At 37.5% G+C, this 20,584-nt stretch overlaps 1 protein-coding gene across 2 annotated transcripts in view; it reads right to left on the bottom strand.

Moving 5' to 3' along the window:
- MSRB3 (methionine sulfoxide reductase B3) overlaps positions 1-20,584 on the bottom strand; it is a 174,091-nt gene that overhangs the window by 101,775 nt on the left and 51,732 nt on the right. For both annotated transcript variants that reach the window (XM_066369042.1, XM_066369043.1), the window contains 2 exons: positions 19,525-19,633; positions 17,780-17,857 (listed from right to left, as the gene is read on the bottom strand). In XM_066369042.1, the coding sequence (XP_066225139.1) occupies positions 17,780-17,857; positions 19,525-19,633 (187 nt within the window). The remainder of the gene's footprint in view (positions 1-17,779; positions 17,858-19,524; positions 19,634-20,584) is intronic.

Raw genomic sequence — 20,584 nt, 5'->3', positions numbered from 1 at the left:
ATTTATGTATTCATTGATTGGTTGATTCTTGTATGTACCCTTACTGGAAATTGAACCCAAAATGTTGACATATGGAGACAATGATCTAACCAAGTGGCCTACCTGTCCTGGGCAAAACATCTATTTTGTATATTTAAATTTTTTTTGATATCATAAAAAAATTATTAAAAACATTCTTGTAGCTTTATTGTTATGCATAAACATAATTTAAGCATAAATCCTAGAAATCTATTTGTTAGATCAAAGGCATGCAAAATTCTAAGACTTTCAATATACTTACTAAATTATCATCCAGAATGTTACTACCCAGCAGTATTTTATTTTATTTATTTATTTATTTTTTTTTTTCAGAGAGAGGGATAGACAGGGACAGACAGGAACGGAGAGAGATGAGAAGCATCAATCATTAGTTTTTTCATTGCATGTTGCAACACCTTAGTTGTTCATTGATTGCTTTCTCATATGTGCCTTGACCGCAGGCCTTCAGCAGAGCGAGTAACCCCTTGCTAGAGCCAGCGATCTTGAGTTAAAGCTGGTGGGCTTTTGCTCAAACCAGATGTGCCTGCACTCAAGCTGGTGACCTCGGGGTCTCGAACCTGGGTCCTCCGCATCCCAGTCCAACGCTCTATCCACTGCGCCACCACCTGGTCAGGCTACCCAGCAGTATTTTAAAGTGCTAACTTCCCAGACCTTGACCAACACTGAATTTGATAATGCTGAAAATATTCAATCATAATAGAATAAATAAGTGAAATAAGCCAGTCAGAGAAAGACAGGTACTATATGATTTCAATTATATGTGGAATCTAATAAACAAAATGAACTAAGAAACAAATTAAAAACAGACTCATAGATACAGAGAACAGACTGACAGCTGTCAGAGGGCATGGAGGTGGGGAGCCTGGGTGAAAAAGGTAAAGGGATTAGCCAAAAAACCTTAATAGACACAGACAAGTGTGGGAATTTCAGGAGGGAAAGAGGATGGGAGGAGGTGGAAGTGGGTAGAGAGGGCATGAATGGTGATGGAGGGAGACTTGACTTGGGGTGGTGAACACACAATGCAATATACAGATGGTGTGTTATAGAATTGTACAGCTAAAACCTGTATAATTTTATAAACTATTATCACCCCAATTAAAAAAAATAAAAGAAAATATTCAATCATCCATCGAGGGATACTTAGGTGCTTTTCATGTCTTGGCTACTATGAACATAGGGATGCATATATTGAATATCTTTATGAATAGGTTTTTTTCATATTTTTCTGTAAGATACCCAGAAGAGGAATTTCTGGGTCATATGATGGTTCTATTCTTAATTTTTTAGCACCCTCCATACTGTTTTTCATAGTGGTTACACCAATTTACATTCCCACTATCAGTATATGAGGGTTCCCTTTTCCTCCACATCCTCCTTAACACCCATTATTTCTTATCTTATTGATAATAGCCATTCTACCAGGTGTGAGGTGATATCTTATGTGGTTTTGATTTGTATTTCCCTTACAATTAGTGATGTTGAACATCTTTTCATATATCTGTTGGCCATTTATATGTCTTCCTTGGAAAAGTATATCTTCAGGTCCTCTGCTCATTTTTTAATCAAATTGTTTCTGGCCCTGGCCAGTTGGCTCAGCAGTAGAGCATCGGCCTGGTGTGTGGAACTCCCAGGTTTGATTCCTGGCCAGGGCACACAGGAGAAGCACCCATCTGTTTCTCCACCCTTCCCCTTCTCCTTCCTCTCTGTCTCTCTCTTCCCCTCTTGTAGCCAAGGCTCCATTGGAGCAAAGTTGGCCTGGGTGCTGAGGATAGCTCCATGGCCTCCACCTCGAGCGCTATAATGGTTCCAGTGGAAACAGAGCAATGGTCCAGATGGGCAGAGCATCACCCCCAGGTGGGCATGCTGGGTGGATCCCAGTTGGGCATAAGCAGGAGTCTGTCTCTCTGCTTCCCTGCTTCTCACTGCAGAAAAATTTAAAATAATAATAATAATTGTGTGTTTCTTTTGTTGTTGTTGGTAGTGTTGTTGAATTGTAGCGGTTCTTTATATATTTTGGTCTTATCCCCTTATTGGAGGAATTATTGCAAATATCATGTTCCAGTCATTTGGTTGCTTTTTGTTTTGTTGATGGTTTGTTTGTTTGTTTTTACCTTACAGAAGCTTTTTAGTTTGATGTAGTCCCATTTATTAGTTTTTGCTTTTACTTCTCTTGCCTTTGGGACCAAGTTCACAAAAACAGATGATTGGATAAAGAAGGTGTGGTACATATAGGCAATGGAATACTATTCAGCCATAAAAATATAAAATATTGCCATTTTCATCAACATAAATGGATCTTGAGAATATTATGCTAAGTGAAATAAGTCAGGTGAAGAAGGACAAGAACAGTATGATTTCATTCATATATGGGATATAAAACAAAAAGCAATAAAAAGACAAACTCATAGATACAGACAACAGAATGGTGGTTACCAAAGGGGAAGTGGATGGGAGGAGGACAAAGAGAATAAAGGGATCAAATATAGGATGACAGAAGGAGACTAGACTTTGCATAGTACACCTAAAATTTATACAATGTTATTAATCTATTTTACCACAATAAATTTAATTTAAAAATAAATAAAAATAAAAGTAGAAAAAAATGTCCACTAACTTTATAGGTAAAAATCTATTCCTCCTTTTACTTCATTTTTTATTACTAAGAGCTAGAAGATTTTCCCATTTACTGATTATATTGCTTATTTTGAAAAGTATCTGTTTATATCTTCTGCTTTTGGAGAAAGATATTTTTTTTCTCCATTTATTTAAATATTAATTGTCTGCCATGTGGGTTGGATATATTTTTCCCAGTTTCCCAATTCTTTTTTTTTTTTTTACAGGGACAGAGAGAGAGTCACAGAGAGGGATAGATAGGGACAGACAGACAGGAACGGAGAGAGATGAGAAGCATCAATCATCAGTTTTTTGTTGTGACACCTTAGTTGTTCATTGATTGCTTTCTCATATGTGCCTTGACCGTGGGGCTATAGCAGACCGAGTAACCCCTTGCTCGAGCCAGCGACCTTGGGTCCAAGCTGGTGAGCTTTGCTCAAACCAGATGAGCCTGCGCTTATGCTGGCAACCTCAGGGTCTTGAACCTGGGTCCTCCACATCCCAGTCTGATGCTCTATCCACTGTGCCACCGCCTGGTCGGGCCCAATTTTTTAACTAGTGTTTCTAATCTACAGAAATGTAAAATATTTAGGTAAATCAACTTAATATATTTTTTTCTTTTTTATTTCTGCTTTGGAATCTTGTTTAGAAAGGCTTATTATATCACCCCAATGTTACACAAATTTCCCTTTTATATTTTCCCTTAGGACTTATATAATATTGTTAACATTTAAAATTTTTATTTAACCTGGAATATACTGTAGTATAAGATACTGGGTTGTCACATATTAAGGGTAGGATCTAAATTTATCTTTTTTTTATTTTTAACATGTTAACATCTCTGAAACCTGAATTTCTCTATAATCAATAAGTAGCATTTCACAATTTATTTTGCAGATTTCTTTTTAGTGTTACTTGAAGCAATAATAAATCCTTTAATTGATGGCTTCTTGATTTGATAAAATGCAGTATTTATATTTTTATTTTCTTTTTTTGTTTTTTTAAATTAAGAAACGCACTTTGAATTCTTATAAAAACTTTTCTGTGCATACATTAAAATGATCACATGTTTTCCTGAGATGTTCCAGTACTAAACTATTCGTCATTCCTGAAATAAACCCTAGCCAGTCAGGGAATATCACTCTTTCAACACATGGCTATATTCTTTTTACTATTTTGTTTCAGATCCTTACATCTATTTTCATAAATCAGACTGGTCTATAATTTTTCTTTGATTGTAATGTCTTTGTTAGGTCTTGGTTTTAGAGTTTTTTACATTTGTCAAAGGAATTGATAGGCTTTCTCCTATTTCCTGTGATTGACACAGTTTGTAATAGCATAGTAATAATGTTTCTTCTTTTTCTTGTAAAAGTCTAAGCTGGTTTGTGATAACTCAATTTCTTCTAAGGTTACTGTCAATTCAAATATAACTTTTCTTTAGTCAAATTTTGTATTTTATTTTATTATTAGAAAATTATAGAGATTTTTAATTTATTAGAATAGGACTATATACAGTATTCTTTTGTAGTAACGTATTTTTTCCCATATCTTTGGTTTTATAACCATTCTCATTCCTAGTGTCTTAAACCTATGTTCTTTTCTTCCTTTTCTTTGCTTGATTAGACTTGACAGAAATGTTCAACTTTATTGGTCTTTTTGAAGATCAACTTCTTAGGTTTATTTAATAGTTCTACTTTTTATTTTTCAAGTTATTTTATCTGAATGCTTTTAAGATTTTCTCCTTGCTTTTGATTTTCATCATATTTGCTGTGCTTAGATGTGATTTTCTTTGTACTCATCCTGTTCTAGATTTGGAGCACTTTTTGAATCAGTGACTTTAGCTTTTTTCCTTTTTTCTTGGTTTGGGAACATTCCTGCTACTGTCTTTTCAAATATTGCTTCTTTCCAATTATCTTTTTCCTTCCATTCTGTGGCTCTAACTGTGCAGATTGTTTCTTTTCAACAACCTTTTTTTTTTTTTTTTCTTTTTTTTTTTTTTTTAGTTCTCTTAGCTTCGGTCTGGATATTTTATACTGACCCTTTTCTGCTCACTTATCCTGCTTTCTTCTATGTCCAACATGCTGTTAAATTCATCTCTAGTGTTTATACTTCAGTTAATGCTTTTCTCAACCCAGAACTATTTGAACCTTTATTATAGATTCCAGTTCTCTGGTGAAATTCTCCATCTTATCATTTATTTTCTTGAATATATCACAATTATTTTTAAATCTGTGTCTGATGACTTAAATATATGGACATGTGGGCCATCTATAGACCTGTTTCTTTTTGTCAATTTATTTCCCTTGGTCCTTGGCTTTGGTATACTGGCTAATTTTTGATAAATGTCAGATGTTGTGTATGAAAAAAATGTCATCTTCTACAGAGGGTTCATCCTATCTTCTGATAGACAACTACAGTGGGGAGGAGAAAGGAAAGATTGCTTTAATCAGGGACTGAGCTAACTTGAGGCTGAGCTGCAGTTTTTTAAATTGGTCTACCCTTGATTTACCCCCATTATATTGGTGGGCTGATGCTCAAGAAAGCCAAGGGTTAAAAGTTGAGCAACTTTGGGAGCTAGTTGGTAAACACAGGCATTATTAAAAATGAATTACACAAATTTACATTAAATTAATTATATTACAAAATAATAACTGTTGTCTATGTTATTTATACCTGTTATGTTGCTATTATGGAAATACTATATAATAATATTACTACACATCTTTTCCCAACTCCACATATAGTGATGTCACATATGTAGCTTGATACAGCGCATGGTGGAAGTATTTACACCACAGAAATTGAAAACATTATAAATCAGACCTTGATTACTTGTTCTATTGATGATCTAGATAAGTTGTTATCAACTAGAGGTGATTCTCCCCCTTTCCAGGGTGGGTATTTGAAAATATCTGAAGAAATTTTTGCACAACTGGGGGGGGGGGCAATTGCCACTGACATCTAGTGGGTACAAGTTACGGATGCTACTAAATATCCTATGCAGGGCAGCCCCCTACAACATAGAATTATCTAGTCCAAATGTCAACTGTGTTGAGATTGAGAAATTCTGGTGCGCTGGTATCTCTACTTCTGAATATCTGGAATCTTTCCCTCTATTCTAATGACTAGAATTGGCAAATGCCTGCAGGTAAAGGGTGGGCATTTTATCTCAGTTTATCTTATTGTTTTTGTTGTTTTCTAGCATTTTGAGTTGACTAGTTAGGTTATTTTAAATTTTCTTATATTTAATAATTAAAATATTTGACTATGAACTTTGCTTTTGAGACAACTTTGGAAAGCTGACCTTACTTTTTTTTCACATTTTGCTCTTTGCAGTGTTTCTGTGTTATGGGTCCCAGCTATAGACATTTCCACCTCTCCCTTAATTGGGAAACGTATTCCTTTGCAGTTGCAAGCTTTGCTATTGTTGAAATAAGCATCCACTGAAATAAGTTCCATGAGTGGTCTACAGAAAACACTTTGGGAAGTGTGGTAGAGGATAATAATTAATGAAGTCCATAACCAAATATCTATTTATCTATTTATACTTCCACCATTCTAATATCAACTTATCAACTTGAATCATTTAACTCTGCTATTTGCTATTCTTGATTTACTGGAACAAAACCATTTATTTAACAAATAGCTAAGTACCAAGGATTTCAAAAGTCCTATGCCCTGCAGATGGAGGTTACAAAAATCTTAAGTCATGACTCATTCTCTCAAGAAGTTTATAGATTTGCAAATAATTAATATATTAAAACTCTCAGTTACTCATCTGAGTCACATTATTTGGAGAATTTAGAATTCAGATTCAACTTTTTACTATTATTCAACAGAAACTGAAAATATTTTGGATATGATGGGTCACTGAGTCAAACAATATATTATAAAACGTGGTAATGTTGAAATCAACATTAATTTTGAGAACTTTAGATGTGCATGCTGTTTATACTTTACTATGTAAATTAATTTAAAGCTACACAATTTATTTTTCCTTTTTTTTTTTTTTTTTTTTTTTTTTTTTTTGGTGACAGAGACCAAGAGAGAGATAGGGAGAGGAACAGATAGGGACTGACAGACAGGAAAGGAGAGAGGTGAGAAGCATCAGTTCTTCGTTGCAACTCCTTAGTTGTTCATTGATTGCTTTCTCATATGTGCCTTGACCAGGGGGCTACAGCAGAGTGAATGACCCCTTGCTCAAGCCAGCGACCTGTGGGCTCAAGCCAGCGACCATGGGGTCATGTCTATGATCCCACGCTCAAGCCAGCAACCCTATGCTCAAGCTTAACGAGCCCGCACTCAAGCCAGCAACCTCAGGGTTTCAAACCTGGGTCCTCTGCATCCAAGTCTGATGCTCTATCTACTGCACCACCGCTTGGTCAGGCTAAAGCTCTAGTTTTTACAAACTTTATATTATACTATATATTTATACCTTTAGAACATGTTTATGTACTTATTTCATGTGATACCATAGTTCTATGAGTTAGAAAGAGATATTGTTATTCTCACCATTTTACAGAGAAGAAAAATGAGATGGAATGTTTAAGCAACTTTCTTATGGTTATATAAGCAGCAAGTCCGTGCTGGAACTTTACAACACTGTGTTTCCATTTGGTACTCTGGGTGGCTTCTGTATTATTCTTTGATAATATTATTCGATGGGTCACTAATTCACATATAAGACACATTTAAGACATGCATCTAAATGAAAATTTATGCAATTCTTATTGAATCAGTGACCATGTTTTGAAATGATTATTTATTTACAAGAACTTGAGCAGCTTTGTGGATTGCCTCAGAAGTAATTGATAAAACTTTTTATAGGTAATCTTTAAGTAATTTCAAAGTCTGTGAAATGTCATACATATTCAAGAATTTTCTGATTCGGCCCTGTCCGGTTGGCTCAGCGGTAGAGCGTCGGCCTGGCGTGTGGGGGACCCAGGTTCGATTCCCGGCCAGGGCACATAGGAGAAGCGCCCATTTGCTTCTCCACCCCCGCCCCCTCCTTCCTCTCTGTCTCTCTCTTCCCCTCCCGCAGCCAAGGCTCCATTGGACCAAAGATGGCCCGGGCGCTGGGGATGGCTCCTTGGCCTCTGCCCCAGGCGCTAGAGTGGCTCTGGTTGCGGCAGAGCGACGCCCCGGAGGGGCAGAGCATCGCCCCCTGGTGGGCAGAGCGTCGCCCCTGGTGGGCGTGCCGGGTGGATCCCGGTCGGGCGCATGCGGGAGTCTGTCTGACTGTCTCTCCCCGTTTCCAGCTTCAGAAAGAAAAAATAAAAAAAATAAATAAATAAATAAAAAAGAATTTTCTGATTCATGAGTTTTCTGATTATACAAACAAGATACATTTACATGAATTATAGATCAAACTTTTGCCTATTATGTTTCCCAGTTTATTGTAACTATCCATTTAATTTACTAAGAAGAATCTAAGCAATTTCTGTGTTCTTTTGGATAATTAACTAAAGAAATAGTACTGTGACTTAGGTAATACAAGGCAACATTGTGTTTTCTCCACTTTTCTTCCCCCCAAACACACACACACACACACACACACACACACACACATACACACACACACTCACACTCACCCTCACACCTTCAACTATCCAGGGAGTTTATGTGTATTACTTCAACTTTTCTATGTGTATGTGTATAAAATATAATAATGCAGTTATAATAATTTTTACATTTTTTAAATTTTGAATCATGGCTTGTCATAGTTTTCCAATTTCTTAAAATGGAGCTGTTCTTTCCTTTATTTTATGCTATGTATGCTTTTAATTTTTTTCCTGGAGGTTTAATGAGTCAGGCATTCTATAATATTTTTTGCTGCCTATCTTTGCCGGTAACTCCAGAAACCTTTTTGCTTTCAATCTAGCCATGGCCTCACCCTGAGCTTTCAGATGAAATGAATATAGAGAAGAAACTCCCTCTGTTACAGATACTTGTCCTGGAAATCACTGAATGTGGGGACAAGACAGGAAGTGGTCAATGGGATGAGAGAAGTCAATTTTATATTCTCTTCAAAATAATATATAAGGTATTTATATATAACCAAAGTGTAAGCCACTCCTCAGAAATGTAGTTCATTTTAGAGTGACTTCATTGGACTGGAAAGCTTACTTTGTTAAAGGATTAAAACAACAGTGAAGGGCAATTCAAATTTTTTAAATTCAGGTTAAATGCATTTTGTTAAAATTAAGAAACATTTGCTGGAATTATGCACAATTTCCAACTAGAGTTCCATAAAAAGAAAGCTTGAAATTAAGTTCATGTTATTCTCTTCCTAGATGAATTACATAGTGACTGGAATGGTTTTATGAGTAAATATCATAGGTATAGAGTTTAAAGGGCTTAAAAAATGGGATTTTAATAAAGTAATAGAAACGATCTTTCCTGTCCCCCCTCTCCCCCTTCCTGCTTTTACATTTCTGCCTTTGCCCCCCAAACACAATACATACACACACACACACCCCATTATATCAGAAGGAGAAAAGATTATGTTGAAAGTCTCCTTTCGTGGTAAACGGAGTAACATACACTGAATCATACAGCTGAGTAAATTGTGTGTGGCACTGAACTGGAATTTCTTCAGTGAAAGGGCTTATGTTCTTAAAGAGTTGAAAAACAGCTTAAATTTTCTAGTAGCTTAGAATAAAATTGCACAGGAGGCTCATGTGAAATGTAGCATGTGTGAATGGTTTTGCAGCAGAATTCCATGTGCAATGTAGCAACACAGCTGGAATAGTGACTCATCACACTAATATATACTGTTAACAGCAGACTCTCCAATCAAGCCTGCACTTTCTCACGTTATAAGGAATTTCTTAGGCTGTTGTGATAGCATGGTATGTTCCTAAAACTTGGTCAGGCCACTTGAATTTAACATTTGTAGAATACCTACCATATACTAGGAATTTTTCTGCATTTAATTCTGACACCTGTTTGGTTTTATTTTCCCCATTTTATAGGTGATGAAGCTGAGGTCATACATCTGGGCTAATATTCAACTGTTTCTACCAGTTGCTTTCAGCCTATGCATGGGTGTTCTGATTGTTTGATGAAAATGAAGAAACAAAGAGATTTTAAGACTGGAGGACAGTCCTGGATGGCTGGCTCAGTGGATGAAGCATTAACCTAGCGCACCCAGAGGTCCCGGGTTTAACCCCTGGTCAGGGCATGTACAGGAAGCAACCAATGAGTGCACAACCAAGTGGAATAAGTTGATGCTGCTCTTTCTCTCTCCATTTTCCCCTCTTTCATTTTGTCTCTCTTCCCCTTCCTCTCTCTCTCTCCCTTTCTCCCCCCCTCTCAAATCAGTGAAAAAATTAAAAAAGAAAAAGAAATTTTAAGACAAGAGGAGGAAAGACATTTAAGATAGCTCATGTCAGAAAAAAAACTTTTTTTCAAAAAAAGTGGTAAAAACCTGGAATACAGCTACTTGAGAAAATGTAATGAGGAGTCAACAAGTGAAATAAAATGATCTTTGGTTTCAATAACCAGAATCCTGCCCATGAATCCAACTGCTGCTCTACCTCACAGATGCTGAAAGACCTCACGGCTTACTTAACATTGTCTACTTCGTCCTGTCAGCATTCCCAGGGGCTTCCCTAAGGATAACAACCAGCCAGAAGCTGAGTCCTATCAGCATGATAGAGATATTTACTTTTGTTTCAGCCTTCCCTATTGGAATGGTCTTCAATTTTCCACTGAAGTACTATGACAAATATGTATTTTTCAAGGACCTGAGTGTGTGTCTATTTGTGTGTTGTCCATTTGTTCCCATTGTGTTGAGCAAAATAACCAGGCTAGAGTGACCAAAGCCAAGTATTAAAATTTTATTTTCTTAAGATTCTTTAGCTTTCATTTCTTCTAAAAGTTTGAGTGTTACTATTCTAAATCCATTCGTATACTAAATATGTGATCTTCACATGGTACTTCTCCTCTCTTAGTTTCTTCACCTATAAAATGTGTTGTGAAGATTAAAAGACTTAAGATATATAAAGTACATAGAACCATGCCTAGTATCTGGTAAGTGCTATATAAGTGTTCGCTCTTATATTATTATTATTATTATCATTATCATAATCATTAGTAAACCTATATAAAGTGAGCCATTAATTCAGTGCAAGATCTGACAAGCAAATGTATACAGAATAGAAACTATCCTATGTGGTTCCTCAAAGTCTTAAAGTTATTAGGAGCTAATTACACATGGATAATATTGAGGTTAATCAGCTAACAAAAAAAAAACCAACTTCCCACTGAGGCTGTTACACCCCTATTTGCTTCCCTTTGCACCCCTAGAAATCTATATTGTACAGTTAATGGCTTACTTCTCATTTTCATCATGGCATTGTCTTATTCAAAATTTCTCCACAATCTGTCTGACAACATTCAGACATGCATCTGATCAACAAACAAATGTTTAGTGATTATGACAGGCTAGGGACTATTGAAATAAACGTGACTAAGACATCACCTTGCCAGTGTGAAGTTCACACACCAGTGGGAAGATGGGTGCATGTATAGACAATTACAAAACAAAGTCGAATGTGCAATGATGGAAGTGCATACACGGTATTATGGAAGCAGAGATGAAGAACAACAAAGTTCACCCAGTAAGGCTCAAATAGGGCTTCCCGGAGAAAAAGATATCAGGGCTTAAAGGATTTCAAGTAGAAATTATAATAAAATGTCTTCTCTGGAATCCAAGGGCTTCTTTAATGGGTGCCCTTAGCTCTCCAGCCACATCTCCCATTACTCCCAACATAACTCACCTCCTCACTCCTACTGGACCAGTCTCCAAAATATTCCCTTTAAAAATACACTTTTTTTTTCAGAGACAGAAAGTCAGAGAGAGGGATAGATAGGGACACACAGTCAGGAACAGAGAGAGATGAGAAGCATCAATCATCAGTTTTTCACTGCGACACCTTAGTTGTTCATTGATTGCTTTCTCATATGTGCCTTGACCGTGGGGCTACAGCAGACTGAGTAATCCCTTGCTCAAGCCAGCGACCTTGGGTCCAAGCTGGTGAGCTTTGCTCAAATCAGATGAGCCTGCGCTCAAGCTGGCGACCTCGGGGTCTCGAACCTGGGTCCTCCACATCCCAGTCCAACGCTCTATCCACTGCAACACCACCTGGTCAGGCTAAAAATCCACCTTTGATCCTATCTCCAATTCTTCTTCTCATAGAGCATTCTCTATCAGGCATCCCTTACATGAGAAAAACTAAACCCTCTCTCTGCCTGGTAAATGTAAGTCTCACATCCTTCACAAAAACTGGCCCTGCTTTGATGCAATCACATAACCTCCTATCATACATGAAAGCATTTCAAACAGGCACACTCAGATAGACACTAACATTATCTTCCCACATTTATAATTGTTTATTGTGCTTTCTTATCATTTCAACAAAACTGTAAGTACTTTATGGAGAAAATAGTTCATAGATTCATTTCACCACACCTGGCAAAGTGTCAGACAAAAGAAAATATAAGTGGTCATGTATATTTTTTGAATTACATTATTTCACCAGTGCCTTCTCTGGTTTATCTGATGTGCAATAAATTCATTTCATGAAATTTTAGAAGTTCAAATAACCAGAGGAGAGAACATTCTTACTTCTGTCAGTTAATTTACTAACTGAAAGTAAGTAGTACTATATGAGAAAAATAAACTAGCTTGGTAGAATTTGTGAATGTGAAGAAAATGTGAACCATGGAATAAATTACACATTTGGTTTATAAGCAGTCTCTGAATAAGGTTCTTGTACTTGGTAAGCAGTAAGAAAGTACTATATTCTTGAGTAGGAATGTATTTAGGGTAAAGTAAGAAAATGGAATAAGAATAATTGAATGGCCTTTTTTATAAGGAAGTATATATATCAGTCAAGTAAATAAAGAAGATTATACAAATATGTGAATGCACATGCACACACACACACACACACTGTGAGTGTGAGTAACAGAAATGGCAGTTGGGAAAATAACCTTTTTTATACAGCTAATGATTATACATGTTCAAGTTCAGCACTTCTTTCTTTTTTCTTTTATTTCCTTTTTCCCTCCCACTTTTATTTCTCGTATTGTCTGCTATTTCATATTTTCTGCCTAATTTTCTTCCTTCACTCCCTGCTAACAAAACTCCACACACACACACCTCAATTGTTTCCTACAATCTGTGTTCAAAGTATGAAACCAGCTATCTCAAGAGGATGTCCAATAGTAATGCCACTGAGTCACTAGACTGGCGACTTTCAACCAGTGTGCCACAAAAAAATTTAAAACATACAATACTTAACTATTTAGTCAGGGGCACTGACCCCTTGACCCTTAGATTGTCAAATTAAAAAATGACAACAGTAGCCGTCAGGTGGGAATGAATCAAAATTATACCTATTTGGCCCTGGCTAGTGGCTCAGTGGTAGAAAGTAGGCCTGGCGTGTGGGAAGCCCCCGGTTCGATTCCAAGTCAGGGCACACAGGAGAAGTGACCATCTGATTCTCCGCTCCTCCCCCTTCTCTCCCCACCCCCAACTCCAGCCATGGCTAAAATGGTTCAGCAACTTGGTCCTGGACACCGAGGATGGTGTCATGGCCTCGCCTCGGGCGCTGAAATAGCTGGGTTGTGGAGCCATGGAGAAATGGCCCCAGATGGGCAGAGCATCGCCCCCTAGTGGGCTTTGTCGGGTGGATCCTGGTCGGGGCTCATAGAGGAGTCTGTCTCTCTGCCTCCCTGCCTCCCCGCCTCTCACTTAATAAAAAAAAATTTTTTTAATTATACCTATTTTTTGTCAAATTAGTAAAAAATATATTATTTGGTGTGCCGCAGAATTTTAATAATTCACTGGTGTGCTACGAGTTGAAAAATGTTGAAATCCACTGAACTAGACTAAGTGAGTGATTTTCACACTTTTGCTCATGAACCCTTAGAAGAATTTTGGGAGAAAAAAAAATATATATATATATATACCTCCTCTGTGCCAGAGTCTTCCTTATCTGTCAATTTATTGACATTGTTAAATTCATATTCCCTGACTTCTCTGCTAAAATGGAGCAGGGACCTTTAAGTATTTTGTTTTTTTCTCATTAATTAACATGCTATTAGACTTTGTCAGTAGAAGGCATGGGAGAAAGATATAGGAGAAATAGGTTTTCCCTTCCTGGTTTCAGGGTGCTTGCTCACCAGCTTCCTATGAGCTTGTGGAGGCTCTAGCATCTGGCTCTGGCAGCACGTGCTCCTTCTGGACTTCCTGGCCCTGGCAAGGTGGGCGGCTCCTCCAGTGCCAGGCTCCTGCACCCAGTCCCTCCAGTGTCACAGCTTCCCCTCCCCGCTCCCACCGCAGCCGGCTCCTTCAGTCCCCAGCCTTGGTAGTGTATGCTGCTGCTCCGCACCGGCTCCCTCAGCACTGGTGGCTTCCCTGGTGCCAGGTGCTGCTTCAGTGCCCAGAAGTCAGCAGCAGCCTCCCCTGGCACTCCACCCTGGTAGTTTTGTATTTGGGTGCCTCAGAGAGACACCTCCCAAGGGTGCTTTCCCCGGCACCCTAGAGGGTAGATTTCCAGCAAATACCAGAAGGTGGATTTCTGGAAAGCTGTATTATCATGACAGTACAATGACCTCTCTGCTATCCAGTAAGGTGCGGCCATGCCCTCTCTAATAATCTCCGTAGCTCTCAGTTCCCAGGAGAGGGAGGGAGAGTGGGGACTGCTAGGGAAACTTCCTTCAGCTGCATCTCAGCCCAGTGGTTATGATTACTTCTTATATTTGCTATTTCTGTATTCTTTACAATTACCATTTACTTCATACTAGACAATACCTTGTTTACCACAATCTTCTGTTATAAGAAATAACTCTTTATATTAAACTTCCCTGCTCAGATTACTGTGTAGTTTCTGTATCCAGACTGGGTGTCAACTCATATATACTTCTTCATATATTGTAAAGTAACAACTAAACTATCTCAGCAAAAATGTAAATAATTGAAAAAGATGAATTTTCTGGTTTTATATATAGATTACATGCTTAAAATATTTTTAAAACCTTAGAGCTATATATTTATATATATTTAGATCACTTAATAAATGGAGAATGCCACCACATAGTCTAATTTGTAAAGGCAGTCCCATCAGTCATATCTAAACAACCAAATCAGGCTTATTATCTATCTCCAAAAAAGACTTTCATTTCTTCAATCTGAATGAATATGTAAATATATTGATGTATGTTCTCATGACAATCATCTCACTTAAGTAAACTAGTAGAAAATAGACAGACAGACAACAAATGGCAAGATAAATAAACACACAGCAGGCGGGCAGACAGAGCCTTGTCAAGATGGAGTACAAGGGCCCTGGCTAGTTGGCTCAGCAGAAGAGTGTTGGCCACGGTGTGGAAGTCCCAGGTTGAATTCCTGGTCAGGGCACACAGGAAAAGCTACCATCTGCTTCTCCACTCCTCCCTTCTCCTTCTCTCTATATCTCTCTCTTTTCCCCTCCTGCAGCCATGGCTCCATTGAAGCAAGTTGGCCCCAGGCACTGAAGATGGCTCCATGGCCCTGCCTCAGGTTCTAAAATAGCTCAGTTGCCAAGCAACAGAGCTAGGGCCCCAGATGGGCAGAGCATGCCCCATAGGAGGCTTGCTGGGTGAATTCTGGTTGGAGCACATGCGGGAGTTGGTCTCTCTGCCTCCTCACTTCTCACTTAAGAAAAATAAATTAAATAAATAAATAAATAAATAAGAGTCTTAATTCAATAATTTTTCACCAGTTCAATATTTCTCTCTCACTCTCTCTCTCTGTGTGTGTGTGTGTGTGTGTGTGTGTGTGTGTGTATAATTTTTTTGGCCTTGCTTTCATAGGTCTCTCCTTCAGAAGTAATACTATTGTTTTGCTTTATGCCTTAGAGATTTTACCATGGGACAATAAATCATAATAAGATTTGGGATGGGTGAAAGATATGACATATTTTGTGAAGTAGGAGAAGGGTGATTATGATAGAGGAGACGGGAAGGAAGAAGTGGCTGACCACATATGCTCTCAGACACATCAGTTTCCGGAAAGTGTCCAAACAGAAGCTGAGGACCAGAAAATTGATTCTCTCAAAACTATCCATGCCCTGTGGTCTCGGGAAAGTTCTCTAGTATAAAGACAGTAACACCAAATCAATAAACTAGCATTCTCCAGTAGAGGCTCAAGCAGGGATATGGGGTGTTTTTCCCCCTAAAATTGACAGGAAACCAAGCAAGAACAATTTTTTAAAAAGTAGAATAACAATATTAAACCATATTCCGTGAAAACTTAGAAAATAAAAGCTTTCTTAACAAGAATGCTGAAGGAAATAGAGACAATATCACATCAAATGTGAAATTCCCTGACACCACCAGTACCTATGTTTGGATAAGGTTCTTGCTTTTAGTTTTTGTGACTCAAAATCTCACATGGGTTAAATCCTTCATTTATAGTGGTTCTGTTTCTTATTTAAAACAGTAAGTTTTCCTCATATCCATACTTTATTGAATCGCATGATAAGAAAAGAGGTGGAGAATCGTAAAAAGCAAAGGGGATGTGGCCAATTTTTACCATTTGGGATATTAACAATTTTACATGGTGCAGCAACTATCTTAAGTGTTATATCAACTATTATGACACCAGCTACAGGTGTTGAAACAGAAAGGATGTGTGTTTTCTGAAAGGAAATGGGTAACAATTTGAAGAGCTGGTTTTTTAACATGAAGAATAAGTACCTAAGAAATCAGAACAGATTCTCAAACAATACTAATGTGCAAAAAGGTTTATTCCAGTTAAGAAGGGTTTTAAACTTTAAAAAACACTTTTAAGGAAACTACTGTTTCCTGCTATTTCTTTTAAAAATCTGTAAGTGTTAAGTGTTTTCAAAGGGAAACATTTATGAAGAGATATTACGTTGCACATGCTACATATATTAAATTCTTATTTGTTCATTTCCCCTAGGAAATTTGTAATTCTGTTTTAAATATATGACATTTACTGTCAATTAAGGTTTCTGTCTTTTATTCCCCCAAATCAGCATTCCCATGGGAAGTACAGAGCTTCTAGGATTTTCTCTACCCAGATAGATAAATTTTTGGTAAATATTTTCCATTCTTGAATAAGATTCATAAGTTCCAGAATACACAGTCTGAATTATTTTGGTAGAAAAATATGCACTGCCTGTTTTATAGTAAACTATTGAGATCTTTAAAAAAAAGATTTTGGACCAATGCAAAAACTGTTAAAACTCATATTATGTAATTTGCTCACAGATACACAGGTATCTGCTAGGATTCCCCAGGTCACTTTCGGTACAGGTATTGCCCTTCATTGCCGAAGTGAGAATAACCAACTTGGTGGATATTATTCAATATGAAGGATGCATATGAATAACTCTCATTATAGTCCAATAAATAAAATTAGGACCATCATTTGCTGATAGAAAATTCAATAAATACAGAAATATTTTTATGCTTACCAAAATCTCTTTTGTAGCTCTGTTAAGCAACATGTTTATTGCAATGAACAAGTTAATGTTGGATATTTTAAAGATGCAAATAGTGCAAAATCAACAATTACTTTTGTTTTGTGGGAGGGAAATATAAATAAGAAAATTTAGGCCCTGGCCGGTTGGCTCAGCGGTAGAGCGTCGGCCTGGCGTGCGGGGGACCTGGGTTCAATTCCCGGCCAGGGCACACAGGAGAAGTGCCCATTTGTTTCTCCACCCCTCCCCCTCTCCTTCCTCTCTGTCTCTCTCTTCCCCTCCCGCAGCCAGGACTCCATTGGAGCAAAGATGGCCCGGGCGCTGGGGATGGCTCCTTGGCCTCTGCCCCAGGCGCTAGAGTGGCTCTGGTCGTGGCAGAGCAACGCCCCGGAGGGGCAGAGCATCGCCCCCTGGTGGGCAGAGCCTCGCCCCTGGTGGGCGTGCTGGGTGGATCCCGGTCGGGCGCATGCGGGAGTCTGTCTGACTGTCTCTCCCCGTTTCCAGCTTCAGAAAAATACAAAAAAAAAAAAAGAAAATTTAATAATGTAAAGATTCTAATATGAACAAGCAATAACTCGTTTGTTGACATCTGTGGTATATCCATGTCCATAGGTTTTTAACATACTTACTTGAACAATGGAGTTTCACAAACAACACATTTATATATCCCAGGATCTTTGTGATGTGTATATTCTCCTTCGAAGGCACTGATGAGCAATGAACAGAGAATTAAAAATAAAATTAAGTAAAGTTAGCATTATTTCTTATAGAATATATTTGCTTAAAACTTATTTCTCTAATAAATCTTTCAAGGGCTTTTTGCCCTATAATGAGAACAGACCAAACATATGGAAATCTGAACATTACTAATATATTTCAAATCTATATAAATAAAATGTGCATATAACTACTCCAAACTAGAGCAGGTTAAATAAAAAAAAAAAAATTAAGCCATGTAGTTACATAATGCTTCAGGGGAAAAATTCTATTTGAAAACAATGCCTGTAGTTCAGATTCACAAAATATATATATATATATATATATATATATATATATATATATATATATATATATATATTATTACATAAGATTTCTGCTACTCTATAGTAGTCCAAGAGCGTATACCAGAAAATGCAAAAAGATCTAACGACTTCAAGTGGAAAGAGTCTTATTTTTTGGTTTGAAAAGGAATATTGCAGCTTTTAAGGGAATATTTTCCTAAGTTAACAATCTTAAAGGCTAGGAGGTCATTCAGCTAATACAAATCAGCTGTGCTAGCCCAACAAAAAGTCTATGTGCTCTGCAGCTTGTTTTTATTATCCTTTCACCCTCTTTATGAGGTCCAATTTTTTTATAAACAGAATTTTTAAGAATGACCTAATCTCTAGTTGTTTGTGTGCATTAAATCATTTTGCTAGTCATGTACACAACAGGACGGGGAGAAGTCCTCCTAGGCTGAGACTGAAGCCCACCCCTCGCTCGTTGTGTAGTGAGGGTGAACTTTGTCAGAGATTCAACACTTGGTAAGTTCAGTAAACAGTATCCACTGTGACAGGAAGAGAGTGTTGCTTATTAACAAGAACCCCATGTGTGGTATAGAGCTCTTTCAGTTCATGAGTGAAAACAAGAAGTTACATCATTAATAAATTTGGATCAGAGGTAAGTTACGGCCTTATGCCAAGCTCCATGGTATAAGTTAGACAACAAAATGGTTGGATCTTGGCAAGTTACCTTTGAGCTGGAATCAGCTGAGAGAGACTTTATTCACTAAAAAGAGTCTTGGAAGTGAACAAACTCTTTTTTCAGGACTTAGGGCGAACTTCCAAGGACCAAAGCCATGTGAGGGCAGTTATTGAAAATTTTTGACATTCCAACCACAAATGAGCCAATAAATACTTTCTCCACATGTGCTTCAAAAAGAAATTGGAGTGGGGTAAAAAGGAACTAAATTATGCTACCTTCTTTTTGCAGCCAAAACGTCTATACTTAAAATGGCCACCTTCAAAATTTCAGCATCCTGGCACAGCGCCATGTCCCTCATGGTTTTGCTTACTGTGATGTCTTCCCAAAAAATGTACCTAAATCACTATTACTTCCACACATTTTGTAGTAAACTAAAAACAGGCCCTTAATAAAAGCCTTGTGACTTTACATAAGATAGAGTGTTCATTAAATGAGGGAAAGAATAAATAAAACATAAGTCTTAACCTAAACAATACCATTTTCAAACCTTTTTCAAGGATCCTAATTTGTAGTCATTAGCAAATCAGTATAGAATTCTTTAAATTAAATGTCAAGGAAGAGGATTCAAAGGCAGAGAGGGCAGTGAGGGAGTGAAGTCTTGCTTAATGACTTTTCTTATAGTTCACCTTACCTTTCGGTTCCTTTCTCCTGAGTGACATGGTACTGCAGGGGTGTTAGCCGCTTCCTCAGCTCCTGCTGGGAAAAGACCACCTTACAGTTCTTTTTATCCCTACATGACCCTGGAAAGAGAAAGGATATGGGAGAAGGAGGCTTTTAGCTTGGATCCTAAATAATTGCTTTGGCTGGCCGCCACAGCACAGCTTCTGCAGCCACTCGTCAATGACCAAATCAGTTCCTAACACACAAACTTACCTGAGCTGATGCTGATTATTTCTCTTGGTTAAAAACACAAAAAAACATGTTCTTCAAGATTCAGGCGCTTGTTGGAGCACTGACAAGGTGCCGCAGCCTAAACTGCCAGCAGGGGAGCACCACTCACTGAACATACACAAGAAGGTAGTACATCCTTTGTGCCCCCCAGTGCCTTGAAATCCTTTTATTTAAATGAATTTTAAAAGTATGACTCAATTTACACTGTATAAATAAGATGATGGGCATATTATGTTACACAATAATTCTCCATTCAGTAATTTTGGGCCTTAGTAGTGAGTAGCTTGAACCTTTCATCATTCAATTTGCATTCTGGGTCATTTAAACACTATCCTTTTTTTTAAAAAAAAAAAAACCCTAAAGATTTATTTTCCTCAACTAGGAGTTGTTGTTCTTTGTGATTCTGTCAGACACTTCAGTGAGTTCTGTAGAGTTTTTAAAAACAAATGTCTCTTTAAAGACTATTATCTGACCATGTTAAACAAGCAGCAAGAAACTTTTAATAGACTCCAGGAGAAGGCATTTACACTAATGCAGATTCAAGAAGTTCTGAAGAAAGGGTGATAAAGATAGGGAGGAGGAGAGACAAAGAGAAGAAAGAAAGTGAATGTGATTTTAGAGACCTACATTTACTTTTTGCAAAGAATATCTAGGAACACTTCACTGATTAAGTGTATTTGAACAGTGAAATAATTTTAATGTGATTCTAATAACAATGGAAGCTTTTATTTCAACCTATACAAACTACAGTAAAATGTTCAGACAACACCTGTTTATATGTAGCATTTTATTTTACCTGC

Source organism: Saccopteryx leptura, chromosome 2 (assembly GCF_036850995.1).
Source record: "Saccopteryx leptura isolate mSacLep1 chromosome 2, mSacLep1_pri_phased_curated, whole genome shotgun sequence".
NCBI classification, from domain to species: domain Eukaryota; kingdom Metazoa; phylum Chordata; class Mammalia; order Chiroptera; family Emballonuridae; genus Saccopteryx; species Saccopteryx leptura.
This window is presented reverse-complemented; position numbering and strand designations above follow the sequence as displayed.